This window comes from Cyprinus carpio, chromosome A14, assembly GCF_018340385.1.
Source record: "Cyprinus carpio isolate SPL01 chromosome A14, ASM1834038v1, whole genome shotgun sequence".
Classification (NCBI taxonomy): Eukaryota; Metazoa; Chordata; class Actinopteri; order Cypriniformes; family Cyprinidae; genus Cyprinus; species Cyprinus carpio.
This window is the reverse complement of record NC_056585.1, coordinates 2,512,023-2,529,236: the sequence shown is the minus strand read 5'-3', so window position 1 is coordinate 2,529,236 and position 17,214 is coordinate 2,512,023. Positions and strand designations below refer to the sequence as shown.

Here is a 17,214-nt window from a genome sequence, read left to right as displayed (position 1 = left end):
CTGTAAAAAAGTATAGTAATTGAATTATAGCAGAAAGAGTGCTTTATTCGACAAATTGGTTTAAGCTAGTGAGAAACATTGGGTTTAGTGTTTTAGCAATTCAGAAAAACTGTAAATGCAATAACTGCATTTGTGTTTGTGCATTTGTGTTTTTTAACAATGTGCATGTTTGTGTTCTTTTGTAAGGAAGACACAAAAATGGTGCAATGAAAAATGACGTAGGTCTAATTTATTGGCGTATTAAACATTCTATTTATGTAAAAAGACAAGTTTGATGCAAGTAAAAATGAAGAAAATAAAGTCTTTATTGTCATTGTATTGTGAAATAAATTTGGGAAACTCTATCGCTCCACACACACATGCTATGACACATTTGCTTATTAAATAGACAATTAAACCTTACAATGACATCCCAATGAACAAAACATCCAAATGATTACAGTTGGTGTAGGAATTTTTATTGATCACCAGATGGAGGGGTAGAGCACTGTGTCAAAAGCTTCGAAGCATCAACTCAGTTTGTTGTAAAAGCCTCACTGCTTCAAAAGCCTCGTTCGGCACATCCCTAGGGATTTGTTTGTTTATATTCCCGCCACAGCGTTATAAAACAAAGAATTACGACTTGTGTGATATTACCCGCTAAAACACTCGATGTGATCTTCACACAATAGATTGATAGAAATGAAATAAACCGATGATTTGAAGATCGGCGGATGTGGGCGGGTCGATTTACAACACCGAACCTCCAGTGTCATGTGACCTCGATGTTGACGTAGACTGAGGAGTATTGGCGCGGTTTAATCTAAACCCGGCAGCAGTTCGTGCGAGAGCTTTCTGATTTGTATTCGAAACGATGTCTGCTCATCAAAAATACAGATACGAAAACGACTGCAAACCTGATGAAAACAGGTATGAATGCGAAAAATGTTTAGTGGTGTAGCTGTTTTGTGTGTGTATTTTATGACTTTTTGTCTCAGCGGATTGCCATCAAAGCAAGACACTGGAGTATTGTTTGGTATAGTGCACTATTTAGTCTGTTTTGGGCATCAAAACACGTTTGTGACATGCTGCACTCCTTTTAGCTTCCAATTCTATGGATATCTTTAAACAAATTTAAGCGTCGACACATTCATGCTGCTATTGAAAGGGACGTGAAGTCTCCCGCCAGTCCTCTGTGTTGTGTTTAGAGTGTAACGTTAAATTAGCATGTTGGCGCCATGAGAACATCAAGATTGTACCATATTACTTCTAAAAGTACATAATCTTTCAACCTGTAATTTTATTTAGTAGTTATTTTTATGTTGTAGTGAGCAGCGCGATCTCGTTTGTGTTGACAATGGAATATATTGTGGCGCCTTGAAAACAGTTTACTTTAAACAAGTATTTTCTCGATTTAGTTTACTAAGTTGGTATTTGGTGTAGACATTTGTAAAAAGAATTATAAGACAGTAGATTCGTGTGTATAAAACGATTAATACGTTTTAACATGAATTGCTTGCTTACCAATAAATAAATAAATACAACAATTATATTATTTCTAATGGACGTGCTCCATGCTGTTGCATTGTTTTCAGATAATGCGTAAGAATCATTTTTACATCGTTTACTTACAAAAAAAAATGCCACTCGTGTCTTTTGTCTTGAAAACAAAGGCGCTTCAAGATGGTCCCAATGTAGGAAACGCGGTGCAGATGGTAGTCTGAGAACATCCCACGCGGTTGAAGAGCCTGGCAAATGTTCACAGAGCTCACGCAGGCCAGAAAGGTAACTATGATCAACGTTCCTCGTCTGATTCAAATAGTGTGCATAAGTCATTTCTTTTCTCAAGAGTCAAAATGATTTTTTTCAAATGTTGTGGTTGGCATTTTGTAGAGTATAACGTGCATAAATTGTAACCTCTTTGTTAATTGAATTAATATGAATTTTATGTTAGGATGAGATAATCTCCTCCTGGCATGCAAAAAATGTTAAGTGATGACAAATTGACTGACCAAGTTTTTGTCTTTTATTATTTTTTTTATTTTTTTTTTTGTAGTTTCACAACCCCAGAGAGTGAGGGACCTGTGTCCAGAGTAAAAAACTGGGGAGATGAGGTAGAGGCAGAGGAAGTGCGTTCAAATGTCCAACGTGATGCGCATCGGTCAGTTGCCTCTCTTGATTTCTTACCAAAGTAAATGTACCTTTTGTGCTGTGCCAATTACTCTGTAAACATGAATGTAATTTATTTTTAGATAATTTCAAGTTGCAGTCTGTAACTTTTTTTGTTGTTGTTAAAAATGGCACTGTCAAACCATTAATTGCGATTAATAGCATCCAAAATAAGTGTTTCTTTACATAATGTGTGTGTGTACTGTGTATTTATTATGAATACATAAATGTATATATTTAAAAAATATGTATGTATATATGTGTGTGTGTATACATATATATATGTGTGTGTGTATTTCTATTCATTTATAATTTATAACATAACAAAACATTTTTCTTAAATGTCATGCATGTATATTTATTTATACACATAATAAATATACACAGTACACACACATACATTATGTAAAGAAAAACTTTTATTTTGGATGCAATTAATCGTTTGACAGCACTAGTTAAAAACTATTCAAAATCAATTTGAGCAAGTACATAACCACCCAGTATTTTAAACTATCTCCTTACCTTAGCCCGATTTACAACAGTATGCTTGTAATGAGGTGTTCTAATTTGAGTGGTACCGGTAGGTTTTTGCGGGAACTACGAGCCTGACGCTGTTCATCTTTGTGTCATTATATTACGTTTGTATACATAAAGAAATAGTACTGGCTATGCTATAATGCATATGAGGATGCTGCAGGTGGTTGGATTAACGTATGTGTTTTTTAAGTGTGTTTGGATTAATTAGGATTTTTTTTTTTTATTTTATTTTGTGTGTGTTGTCGATGAAGGTGCAAAATCAAGTAATAATTTACAACTAGAGATTCACCCATAGTCAAATGCAAAAGACTTCGGGCTGTAGTGTGGCTACAGAAAAAAGAAATTCAATTTTAAATGTGCACCAGATTACAGATACGTGAGATTACACAAGATTTGTATTTCAAAGACAGCCAGTTCTAAGGAAGATGAATTTGCTTTTTGAGTTAAAAGGACTATTTATGTATATGAAATTTTAATGTTATGACTATTAGAGATTAGGCTGTACAGAAATTGAAATCTACAGGTAATGCTAATACACACTGAATACACGTAGTTACGCAATGTTGATGTTAACATTAACAATTTAAGAACAAAGGATAACAGTCATAATAATTTGTAACTTTATAAACTGTTAATTGATGATCTCTCTTTTTCAGATACAGAAGAAGGATTCTTGAAGCAGATTTTCCTCAAAGAGACAGAAAAATCTCATCTGGAAGGTTTGTGATTAAACAATGTAACATTTTCTTTAAGTCTTCAAAAGGTGGTGTAACTTTTTCAATGTCAAAACTTTCTGCTATCCCAGTTTAATATGCAAGTTAAAAGTATGCCGTTCATATATTGATTCCCCAAAGAGTATAATCTCTGTGATGCTATTAAAACATTGCTGTTTTTGTTTGAGCGTCTTGATCAGCTAAATGCAGGAACATTAGCACAACTAATGGTGTGAGTTTAGGGCCAGGGTGTCAAACTCAGTTCCTGGAGGGCAGCAGCCCTGCAGAGTTGAGTCCCAACCCTGCTCCAACACACAAACCAAGTAGTTTTCAAATAAGTCTGACGGACCTGATTAGCTGGATCAGGTGTGTTTAACTGGGGTTGAAGTTAAACTCTACAGGGCTGCAGCCCTCTAGGAATTGAGTTTGACACCGCTGGTTTAGGGTGAGACTATCTTTTGAACAATGGCAAATGAGGACGTTTTTGGAAAACTGAGAAAAACTGGACATTTTTGGAAAACAATTCCATTAAATGTCACTTGTACAAAAGTTATGATTAGAGTTGTAACCCAAGCTTTTCATGTTCCCCCAGTTCGGACTCGAGAGACTCTAGAGATTCCAAAGAGTCTCCTGCTAAAGGTGACATTGAGTCAGATGAGGCCACACTCATAAGAAGACAAAAACAGATAAATTATGGAAAAAACACTCTCGCATATGACAGATACATTAAAGAAATTCCCAAGTGAGTGAGATCATAATTATTGTTTTAAACTAAATGTATTACACTTATGACATCTTGTCTTTGATTTACAGGCTTATATAATCTTACTGTTAAAGTGTTTAACATTATTTTCAACCATTATTTTAGGCATTTGAGACAGCCCGGTGTTCATCCAAAGACTCCAAACAAATTCAAAAAGTACAGCCGACGTTCCTGGGACCAGCAGATTAAACTGTGGCGGGTCAAACTTCACGCGTGGGATCCTCCTGCAGAAGAGGGAAACGATGTGCAGCAGATGTAAGCTTTTTGATGTACAAATAAACTTAACCACTACAATTTCCTAAAGGAATGAAAATTTTTTTACAACTAGTTCAGCATAATAGCAACACAATGATTAATTGAGTTTTTTTTAAATGTAATTCAGTGTTCATTTAACTCCTGTTGTGATTGTAACAGAGAAGAGATTGACCTTGGTGAAATAATGGACTTTGAGCTGGATGTGGAGTGTTCAGGGGATACTGAATCCCCGTGTCCAATATCCAGTGGAGCATCACTGGCTTTGGCAGAGGTAATTTTCACAATTTGTTATCCCATTCCAAGTAAGATCAGTTCCAACAGCATTTCACAATATTTTCATTTTTTTCTTTTTTTAATGATTGATTTTTGTGGTGGCAATTTCCCATGTTATGTATTAGGCTACACTCATTTTGTGTACACAGCTTTTGACAACTTTTAAACAAGGTATTTAAATTATAATTTTTTTTAAGAACAAAGAGGGAAATTACATTTTTTTTCCCCCGTTGTTTAGGTAAAAATACTACAGAAATTGAATACAAATGAAATACTGCTTTTTCACTTTATAAATTAAATATACACAGGGCTCCAAACTGTGACTAAAACGGTAACATTTGCGACCAAAAATATTAAATTGCAAGTGAAGTTTTTTTTTTTTGAGGTAGCCACTGATGACTAGGCCTACGTATTTACATGCTATAACTTAAAAATTGGCATGTAATGCCTTTTTTCCTGATTGTTTTGCGATCACATCATTTGCTATGTTCACGTAAACTAAGACGAGTTTTAGAGGGAAAAAAAAGAGTTTCAAACAGTCCTCATCTGCTGCGCAGACAGATAAATGCAGCTCAGTTGTGCAGCACGAGAGAGATTGAAATGACGGAGACACAAGAAGTGAAAGAGCAGAAAAGCAGCATCTATTACGTGAACAAACAAGGGTGTCCGCGGGGTCTTGAAGAGTATTAATAGTTAATAAATCAATTTAGAGAAAATTAAGGCCCTTAAAAAGTCTTAAATGTCATTTTCCAAGGTATTAAATTTTGTATCATCTTTTCATTATGTATATTTATCCGAATAGTGGGGATCTGTATAGTTTATTTATGGAATCCAACAAGATTTTATGGCATCTGTTAAGGTGCTAACTGACTGACTGCACCGCTGCGTGATAGCGAGGGGCTTGTTGATCGCTGAATTTCTGACCATTACCGCATGTTCCCATCTGCTCCCGCAATTTTTGTGTCCGCTCCCGCAAACATTGTAATATTGTATATAATGTTTGTGCATTAGGGCGCCGCTATCAATATGTGGGCTATTTAAATCCTTTTAAATCAGCGCTCGTAGTCCACTTTCGCGATCGCGCGAGCACTCTGTAAAGGGAGCACATCTTACGATAAAAAGTATTTGTCAGTGAGCTTGGGATCTTTTGAGGAGCAAATCCTCCAACATCTTGTCAGTTATCTCCTTACTTTTGACCCGTGATCAGTCAAATCGGGCTTCTGCAGCTCGGGTTGGATGCAGGGTTGTTTTTTTCCACGAAATTGGGCTGCTTTTAACCCTCTGGGGTCTAAGGGGTTTTGGGGGCCTGGAGAAGTTTTGACATCCCCTGACTTTTGTGCTTTTTTCAGTTGCTTATGGGTAAAGTCTAATAACACTGTAGTACAAACTGGGCTACAATAATATGTAAATAGCATGTATGTACATGATTGTGTTTTTGAGAAAACAACGTTTATGCATGGTTAGTGAAAAACTACAATTTTGAAGTCACTGAAATAAGGTCATAAAACGCATACAGAACAAGACTGTCAAACATGGACCTTATAGGACCTTATAGCCTAGAATGTTTGCTACAAAATGATGTGAAAATCATCTTGTTTACTTGCTCACAGAAAACAAAAGATTGATTTAAATTTTCTAAGACACTTTTTGTTTTGAAAGGGCATATACAAGTAGCCGTGATTGACCATAAATATTTGTATGATTCACACCTGAGAAGGTAAAGGCCCGTATAATGAGCCTTTCAGTTAGGTATGTGACTGAGTTACAATAAAGAATGTGAGGACAAAATAAATTTATATATTTTTACGTTTGTAGTTTATTTAGAATATATTTAATTATCCCACAAAATAACTTGAGATTCACTTGTGAGTGCAGTTAAACAGTTTATTAGGAACTATCAAAGCTGACGTTCAAAGATTAATTTTTAGCATCATTACTCCAGTCACACAGTCCTTCAGAGATCATTGTAATATTCTGATTTGCTACTCAAAAAACATTATTATTATTATTATTTATTTTGATTAATTGAAAGAACAGCATCGTTTGTGACATGATTATTATATTTATCTCTTGTGTGCTAAATAAAAGTTTTGACTCCCAGCTTTTGAATGGTATAGTGTATATTGTTACACTTGGAGTAAGACTGGAATAATTATGCTGGAAATTTAGCTTTGATCACAGGAATAAATTAAATAGTAAATTATATTCAAATAGAAAGCAGTTATTTAAAATAGTGAAAATATTTCACAATATTACTGCTTAAGCAAATGCAACTTTCTGTATTTTGGATCAAATAAATGCAGGCTTGGTCAGCAGAAGAGAATTCTTTATAAAACATTAACAATCTTACCGTTCAAAAGTTTGTGAAACATTGAGATGATGTAAATGAAACTTCATAATGTTTCACTTGATTATACATTTAGTTGAATTATAGTAGGAATTATATTTTGGAAATAGTCTAACTAGTAAAATGTGTATGTTATATGAAAACTAATACAAGTAGATTAATAATAAAAAAGACTTACTCATGTTTATGATCTCTGCTGGGTCAAGAGCTGCTTCATTATTCATTGAGGTAATCCAAATCTTATTCCTCTCAGCGCAACTTGAACAGTAACATTTAAAAAAGTGAAGTACAGTCTTGCTGCTTTGTTTGCTCTGATGTGGGCGGTTACCCACCACGAGCTTCCAGTAGACGATTGTAATCTCAATAGCGTGCTCGGTACGTGAGCGTGGTCGCATTAGATATAATGAAGGGAGACGTGAAAGACTGGACATCACGTTGTTTTCATATGGATTACTTTATCACAGAATATTTATTTTCAGTAAGACTTGCTCAGTTTAAAAGTAGACATGTCGAGCTTTCTATAGATCTATCTCTCATGTCTCTGTGTTGAGTATTTGCTGAGTTAGTTCATTTTAATGATGTGCTTCTAAATGAAGATCACGCAGAACCAAGGCGGCAGACAGCCCACTCTGTTTGTTTTCTTTATTTTATAAATGCACAGAGTTTTGTTATTATGTGTGCATACAAATAAAAGTAGACCCTTTACAGATTCGATGTATTGCTCTTATCTGTATGATCAAAACTGAAAGTGTAATTTAAGTTCTTTCCGGTCTTATCAGAAGAATATGCCACAAAACGCGTATCCTCGTTAGTTGACCCCAGAGGGTTAAACTGTTGCCATGGGTTGATTTTCCCCAGTGGGTTAAAGGTTTAAAAAATTTATAAATTACATTTGGTCGAAATGCTTGTACTGAAACATTTTTGCATTCTAAATGTTTTGTGCCACACTATAGGAAGAATTTGAGCTGTGTTTATGATAAATGTGCATAACAGTGACTGTTTATATATTACATTTGGTAGAAATGTTTTTGGTTTTTTTTTTTTTTTTTTTTTTTTACTGGCATGGGTTTGGGTATGCACAGTTAAAATGATGTAATAGTTGTGATCATTATTTTACCTTCCATGATCATTCAGACATGATCAGGTACGATCACTCTGTCAAGTCTGCATCAAATTAAGCACTCCGCAATCATAGATAAACTGCCTGATCAGTCAGATGTTTGTCATGAGAAGTGTTCCATAAAAAAGCTATGGTTTGCAGACCGTTATAAGAGTTGATGTGACGACATACCTCTCTTGAATATACTGTGTGAACTCATTGCCTCGTTAGCTCGGAGAGCTTTATTTTTCCTCCTCAGTAAGATTTGTCAGTTGTTTTGTTTACTGGTCTAATTCTTGTTTCTTGGGTTGCATTGGTTAGTCTCTCAATTCTCTTGTGCTTCTCTTCTGAATTATGTTGTATTGATAAGGAGTTATCACTAAGTAAGTCTGTTTAGCTGTGCTATCATATAATCAATATAAAGTAAATGAAAGTTAAATTGTCGCCGATGTAACCGGTTAAAACTTGGCTTGGCGATGAGGTCTTAAAATGTATGGAAAGAGTCTTAAAAAAGGTATTAAATTTAACCATGATTCCTGTATATACCCTGACAAACTACAACAGGTAAAGCTGTCATTTGTGTGGATATTGGCAAAATCATTGACAATTCTCGTTTATAATCATTACTAATATGGCTTTTTCTTAACAGGATCTTAGGTCTTTGCTGTGTTCTGTTAATGCGTGAACTTCATCATTTGAAGTGCACTTGCCGTCCAGTAATGACAAAAAGCTTTGTGCTCTGTTACTTTTTAATTAACAAAGTATCAGCTTTAAAATTATTCAAAATTCATAACGAAATACAGTTTTTTGCCACTCTTTTAATGCGGCATGCGTGGTCCTTTTAGCACCTCAGTTCAAGCGGCAAGTAACCAATTGAATCTTTCTCTTTACTACTATAGTACATAATGATCATGAATTGACATGAAAAGGTTGGCTATTTTATAGAACCTACAGTACAACTAACTGAAATGTCTCATGTAAAAGCTCATTCAGCATTTCAAACTGCAGAAAATGTGTGACGCTTGTAAACATTGCAACGTAAAACATTTACCTCAGAATAACCATTTGGTGTCAAACTCATCAGTCAGCTAGAAAAATAACTATAAAGAGGAACATCTCACCTATATTTATGTGCTATTGCATATTAATATTTTTATTTAACCTGTTGTCTACATGATTCAACTCCTATAAAATTGCATTTTACTAATTAAGAAAAACATTGAAAGTGTGAAAGACATACGCTGTTAAAAATAAAGGCTCTTAAAAGGTTCTTCACCAAACCATTTTTGGTTCCACAAAGAACCATTCAGTCAAAGGTTCTTTAAAGAACCATCTCTTTCTCAACTTTTTATAATCTGAAGAACGTTCTTTCACCTCGAACCTTTTGTAAAGCAGAAATGTTCTTCAGATGTTGAACGTTCTTTATGAAATCATTTAGACAAAATAAGGTTCTCAGTGTTTCCCACAGGATTTTGTGAGACTTGTGGCAGCATATGACGTCATGTTAATTAGCGTATTTATGACGTCATGACGTTGGGTTTGCGTTCAGCACCTCGAATCTGTTCTACTTTCTGAACTGTCACATACTGTATAGAACGGAATGCCCAAAAAAGCCATTTACATTTTTTCTGTTGTCATACATAAAACAAACATAAATCTATTTTAATTCTATTAATATCCAGGAGTCACTCTCACTTTACTCCTTAAATCCTGATTTATAAGAGCGACATCGTCTGATAAAATCAACATACCTCTACACTAAAGAGTGACTATATGCGGTAGGTTTGGCTATATTACTTTTTTTTTTTTTGCCTCATGCAGTGCACTGCCAGCGTCTGAGTAACAAACTGTGCACATTAACAGACAAACTATGTTCATGTTTATAAGCCTAGAAACGCTGTTTTATACTCATTTACTGACGAGTCTACTGCGGTAAGGCCAGCTGAACACGCTGCTTCTCTGCCGCTCACTGAACAGTTCAGACGCCGAGAGAGACGACACTGCGCTGGGGAGTCAGACCTCGTGCTCGTGGGGCAGCAATGGTGGCATCTTTTAAATGAACAGAACCATAACTAAAGTTTATCCAAATGAAGTCTCTACGTTTGTCAGTATGTTCCTTTTAAGGAAAAAAGTTCCTAAAAGGGTCTGAAAGTTGCCAAATATAGTGCTAAAGTCGCGCTTGTTGTGTGAGACGTGGGAGCTGATGGCAGGGGGCGGTGGTTATTTGTGGCGCTCAACGTGGATATTGTGGCGGGCCTCCACAAATAAATCAATGTATGGGAAACCCTGGTTCTTCTATGGCATCATGAAGCACCTTTATTTTAAAGAGTGTATGACAACATTTACAGGATGCATTGAGGAGGAGCCCAAACTACACTCATTGGCCAAGTGATGCTTATGGTGCATGATATTGGTACAGAATGAACAATTCTTTGTGACTGTATATTTCAAGTTGGAAAAGACATTTAGTTCCCACTTTAAGTGAACCTTAGTTCCCAGGTCATCTACAAGATGGATTAAAATGCTGAAAGTCAAGAAAAGATTATACATAAACGTATGACAGTATGATTGAAATGTTAAAATGTAAAAAAAATAAGTAAATAAATAAATAAAATTAAATAAAAATTAAATAAAACAAGCTTATTCTGTGGCACCTAAAAAAAATTGGCGTCTAAGTTGTTTTCTTATAGGAGCCAATGGCTCCTTACTCGAATTTTTTTTGTTTCGGGCCCTGATACACTGATTCATAGTAAAACTACAAATGTTATTCAATCAAGAGCATGTTCCATTGATTATTATTATTATTTTTTTTTTTCATTATTGACACAGCAGTAGGCTTATGCTGCCATCCAGTTCCAATTATTGTGCTTATATTTTTAGCATCCACCATGTCCTGTGCTTTATCTCATTCATGAATTTTTCTTTATCACACTAATTTACTCAGTAACTTCAGTACTGTGCTTTTTGCCATTAATTTTGAAATATACTCATGAAAAACTGGAGGGACTGATATTTTGTTTATTTAAGGGCTTCTTGTCTGTCAACCTTGATGCTATTGAGTCACAGTGTGCCTTTTGCTAGGGCTGCTCAAAGATCCTGTAATAAACTTTCACAATTTGATCTTACAAAAGTTAATAAAATCAAATTGCTGATGTTAAATATTACAGCATTGTGATTTCCAAACATCCACAGAATCACTGCACTCCCAGGTGAGAGGTGGTCTGATGGGCTAGCAGATTAAAAATATGCAATCAGACCATTTAAAGTCTGGGTAAAACAGGTCTTACTTGGGATGAAGACTTGCATAAAAACAAGATCAGGTCGAAGCATCACTGGAAAAAGTTATTATTTTTGGTTGGTCTTGTACAGTTGTTTTGTACAGTAGATCTATAATGTGAAAGTTGACTAGGGATGGGCATTAATACTCTTATTAATACTTAACATTTTAGTTGGAATTTTTTTCAGGTTATTTATTATTAAATTTTTTTTTTTCACAACTTTGTCATCTTGTGTTGCAGGATTCATTTACAGGAACCCCTAAAAAGATGATGAAAATTGAGGATGCTGAAATGTCTTGAGCAACTACACTGAGATCCGAGGCTCTATGAGAGAACTCCCTGAGCAGCTGAATTGTTTTGATACACTGTTTGCTTTACTGTTTTGAGTGTTATTGTGAAAAGCTTTTTTTTTTTTTTTTTTTTTTTTTTTTTTTTTTTTGTGATAGCACAGGTTTTGACAGCTTCTTAAAGAGAAGGTTTTTTAAAAGATGTTTTGTCAGTATCGCTGAATTCAACATGTTCTTTCCACTTCCTTTTTGGGTCATTGCAAAAGAAAATGTAAATTTGTAAATTTTGTAATCATTTAATTTTCTATTCTGGTAATCCATTTAGTGCTCAGTGGACATTCTCTTGTATTTAGCAGTTTGTTGGATCTCAGATAGGGTTCACAACAAATTTCCAATGTTAAATAGTTGTTGGTTTTAAGTTTTTTTTTTTTTTTTTTTTTTTTTTGGATGTGTTAATTTGATTAAGAATCTTTTGAAAATATATATTAAACTGGTATGACCAAATAGTTGTCTATTTTTTTAATAAAGAATGTATGCAATTACCGAAGATCCCAAACTTTCAAGACCTTGGAAAGAAACAAAATTAAAAGTCCACTTTTTACAATAACTATTTGGATTCCAGTCCAATTGAACCCTTAAATACAACAAATGTGTAAAACCTAAGTACGCTAGTTTGGAATAATAAGGAAATACTTATTTGGCAATGAAATTGGTACTTTCCATTTTTAATGTTACATTGAAGCTTAGTTTTCTCTTCAGTGATGTAAATTACTTTCGCAATTTTATTTCATGTTAGGCTTTACAGGGTTAAAATTTAAATTGAGCTTACATTTATATATAGTGTGATGCATAAATGAGTATAACCCCATACCATTGTTTTTTTTTGGTTTGTTTGTTTAATGATTGTTAATACAGTTCATGGAAAGATTGCAAAACAGATTAACAAATAACTATTTATTTTGCAAATAAATATTGCAAAACAAATTAAATATGCTAATGTATCAGCTTATATTAAAACAAATATATCATTAATATCTGTAAAATAAACCAAGTAGCCGGTATGTTTAAATGAAGGGTTGCATAAATGAGTACAGCCCTGATTAAAATCAACAAACATTTAATATTCTAATGCTTCATATATCCTCCATAACTTTAAGTATACTACACTGCACAGTCTTGACATTGAGTGTACAAGTTCATGACAAATTGTCACATCTATCCTGTTTAACACCTGGAGGACAACTTCCTTAAATGCCTTGTGTTGCTCAACTTGTTTCTGCTCTACAAAGTCCCCTACAGATGTTCAACGGTGTTAAGTTTAGGTGAAATACTTTTCCTCAGAAGGCTTTTCAACTTGGAAGAATATAGTGATTGTCATGTTGAAAAATAAGCTTAATTAGGCCATATTTTTCTTAGTGTCTTTTTGTGCTGGAACCATTGCTGGTTTTGACCAACCGCCTGTCTTACCGAGTCATTAATTTAAAAATCACAGATTCATGCAGCGGGCCCGTTCTTTGTATGTCGCTAACTCAGCTGGATTTGATTGTTGATAATTTGGCATGATCTTGGATTGTTTGGTTATTCGAAGCTCATCCCGAAGTTGCTGTCAGTAAGCAGTTTTTTGTTTGTTTGTTTGTTTGTTTTGTTTTTAACATGTAAACAGCATTAGATCGCATCTTTTTAGGCAGAACTGAAACTCACTGATGAATTAAATGATGTTTATCACTGAATTCAATGATGAACTGCCTTTAACTGTAATTTTGCATTATTGACACACTATTTTCCTAATTAATGTTGTTCAGTTGCTTTGACACAATCTTTTTCTGTTAAAGCGCTATATAAATAAAGGTGACTTTACGTGACTTAAAATCTGTCCGCTATACCACCGCTACTTTATTACAAGCGTATCCTACTGATCCAGGAAAAATAATTTGAAATAATAAAAAAAAAAAATTAAAGATAATATAATAATGTTGTGTAGTCTTTAATACTATAGACAGAGCCAGTTTTACTCACTGAAAGATTTATTCGTCATTTAATTATTACTTCATAATTGTATTCCAGTCTTAAACACATGCTACAGTTAATCTGAGTCGTGCATTAATTTAACAACTATTATGGGAGAGGCTCATGGAGCGCAGGAGATGCAGATAACATGACCGTTACGTAACAAATCTGTTCAAATGTAAAATTTTATGAATTGCTAACTACTACATTGAAATAAAAAATAGTAAAGCCTGTACAAATATTAGAAATCGTGAATATAAACAATTGGGAATCATGTAAATAATATAAAAACAGTGCACATTTAATTTATCTATTATAACATTTATGTAGATTTGTTCGCTTGGCTGTCGCCTTATAAAAGTCCAAAAATTTGTCAAGTTTTTCAGGGGTCTTTTTGAATTATATGATGTCATTACGTTGCTGTCTTGCCGCAGCCAATCGCTGCATTGATGATCGTGGTTTCGAGTATCCATACAAACCAATGAACGCGCAAAATTCAGATAACTCAATCCAGCCATACTAATCATCAACAACAGGTGTGTTGGATGAACCGAATTAGCTAGATCCTGCTTAGCGCGATGATATCATCTTGGATGTGACATTTAAAGAGCAGGTCATATGGTATTTTGAACTGTCCTAATATTGTGACTGACTGATGGAACAATACAGTTTGTAAATCAAAATATGTCTACTGTAATGTTTCAAGAACGACAGACCAAAGTCTTAACTTTAAATCAGAAGGCAAAACAGTATCACAGGCGCAGCATCCTAACTAACTCGCTCATCTCTCTCTCCCGCATTAACCCTATAACTGCCGGTGCAGCAAAATAAATAGCAATTTCATAATGATTATAAAGTTTGTTTGCTACACTACAGTCTTTATTTTTAAACGTAGTAATCAGAACAACGTCAGTCTACATTGATCGACACTTTCGTAAGAAATAGTAGGTTCACAGCGAATTATCAGACAGAAATAACGTGCTTTACCTGGAAACCTAAAGCTGCTCTACTTATACTTCACATATTAGCACAAAAACCTTTTTTGAGCACTCATTTGAAACTGTACACAACGTATCAGTCTTACTTACTAATTGTGGTTCGGAGACGCTTGTTAGTCCAAATGAAGAAAGAAGATTAGAAGCCAATGAAGATAAAAACTCAGATTAGAGAAGCAGTACTTGGTAAAATGACATGCACACAACAAAAGGTTCAAATCGTATTTCTGTGGTATCCTTGAACAGCGTCTTCTCAACATCATGTAAACACACTAACTAGCGGAAGTTCGTAATTCGTGGGCAGGCGGGGATTATTGGTGCGTTCAAGTCCTCCTGGGAATTTCGGGAGGGAAGTCGTGCTGACGACGTGAGGTGCGTTCAAGTCAGTTTCGTCGGAGCAAGATGGCGCTGTATCTTCTTTTAATGAATAGCAAGAAATTACAGCAAGGTTTAATAACTCTGCTTATAGAAAAATGCTAAACGGAGAGATAATTTTTTTTTTAAAGCCATGTGCAATGTTGCGAATCAAACCATTTCTCGTCTAAAGGTGCACAAATGTTAGGATTTTTAGTTGTAATTCATTAACTTGCTGCTTATAACAAGATTAATGATGATCATGATAAATGACAGTTTATAGACTAGTAAACATTGAAATTCAATTAAAATTTACCATCAACTACAGACGTTGCATCCATTGATTCTGCCATGTTAATCACTGACACGCCCCCAACTCGTACAGATTGGGGCTTAAAGAAAATCCTGAGCTCCCCACTGGTATTTACGATATTGTGGTGGCGTTCATGTGCATTCAACTCGTAAATACGATCGATACGAGATGACTTGAACGCACCATATGCAAATGTGCTACCCAGTGATTTATACACGTAACAGGCAAAAGATTCGAAAATATAACGACTCGTTAAGGCGATTCAGAACTGACTCTCTCCTTGAGAGACATCTTTATTTATCATCCACTTTTTTGATTAACAACTTTGCAGATTGTTTTCATTTAAGGATTGCTACATTATAAACTGCAAAAGAGATATTTTTCGACTACGAAGAACGGACCCCAGGTGCCCTTTTTAATAAAGAGGTTCAACCAACTCTGAGTTAAAACCGAGCGGCAACCTCGCGCTCTCTCTCGTGAAGCCAGGAAGTGACTAAAACTGTAATTCATCGACTGGCCGCTTGAGGCTGGCTGCAAAAGGGAGTCAGTCCCATAGACTCCCATGTTAAAATGCCCAACTTTACAGCAAAATAAAACATGTTTACAGCCTGGTTCAAAAAGTGGTTTTAGTCTATATAGCTAATTTTGCCCTTCATGATAACTGTGAGGGGGGTGGATTTTTTTTATAACTCATCCGTTTAAATTATATTAAGCCTTAAAGTTCTGCATAATTAAGGGCGTGGCCACTTGAGTGACAGGTAGATTGCGCTGTTGAGAATGCCCTTGCGCTAGGTGGGCGTGGCTTCAGCAACCAGCTCCCGGCTTTTTGCCCATTTTCGATTTTCCGGGAGAGTCGCGCGCTGCCAAGAGGGCAACGGCCCGCTCTGCACACTTTGGGCTTCAAAACCGCTCTTGAGGAGTCTATGGGTGACGTCACGGATACTACGTCCATATCCTCTGAGTTGACCTACTCTGATATGGGAAACAATGAGTTTTTGGGTTCAGAACAGCTGAATTGTGTAAATTCAGTTAACTCTGAGCAGGTTGACTCTTGAATTTAGCGCGTGCACCACGACTATGAAAGCCATGATCAATGGAACTCAGATTTACGATTCACCATGGTAACAGCTCCCGCCAAAAGACGTCTACTTCAGACTCAATACAAGTTTAATTCTTATCACTGTTATAATATCACAAGTGAAAACTGGCAGAACGGTAGGTTATTGAACTAATAGGCTATTCATTTTCATGATCTGCCAATAGGATAAGAAAAAAGTGGAATTAACATACTTTCTAAGCGATAGATCCTATTTACAGTAGTCTAAGTGCAAATAGCTCTAGATACTATTCACACTTAGTGAAAATCGTGATATATTCTATTTACCATGTAAAAGTAGCAGTTCGTTGCAACAGGCTAAGTGTAAATAATAATTAAATGCTATTTATACTTTATACTGGCAGATACTATTTGCACCTCATTATTGTTGTACATTAACAAGATGCAATAATATATTGTAAATGATTATATTTATTCAAATTATAAATACTTTTATCATTATTAAACACTCGCTGGGCACTTTACTTCCATTTTTAGAACATTTTCTTAATTGTTATTGAAAATAAATTCTAATGTGATGGCAAAAGTGTAAACTAGTAATTTAGTAAACTAGTAAAATGCACTTAATTTAGACCCCCCAGGAAACTAAATATCTTATATCTTTTTTTTTTTATATAGAAACTCCATTTGGATTTAATTTTTAATTATTTGTACTTGAAATAAGAAAAAAAAAAAACTTTTTGCAGCATGCATGAATGAATGAAGTATTTAAATATCGCTTACTCTTT

At 34.9% G+C, this 17,214-nt stretch overlaps 1 protein-coding gene across 1 annotated transcript; it reads left to right on the top strand.

Moving 5' to 3' along the window:
- Nucleotides 1-757: 757 nt before the first annotated feature.
- LOC109046674 (stem-loop binding protein) lies at nt 758-12,131 on the top strand. The gene is made up of 8 exons (XM_042769712.1): nt 758-910; nt 1,646-1,764; nt 2,036-2,140; nt 3,342-3,404; nt 3,991-4,140; nt 4,267-4,416; nt 4,576-4,687; nt 11,654-12,131. The coding sequence occupies exons 1-8, from the start codon at nt 854-856 to the stop codon at nt 11,711-11,713; spliced, it is 816 nt and encodes a 271-aa protein (XP_042625646.1). The 5' UTR covers nt 758-853; the 3' UTR covers nt 11,714-12,131.
- The last annotated feature ends 5,083 nt before the right edge of the window (nt 12,132-17,214 follow it).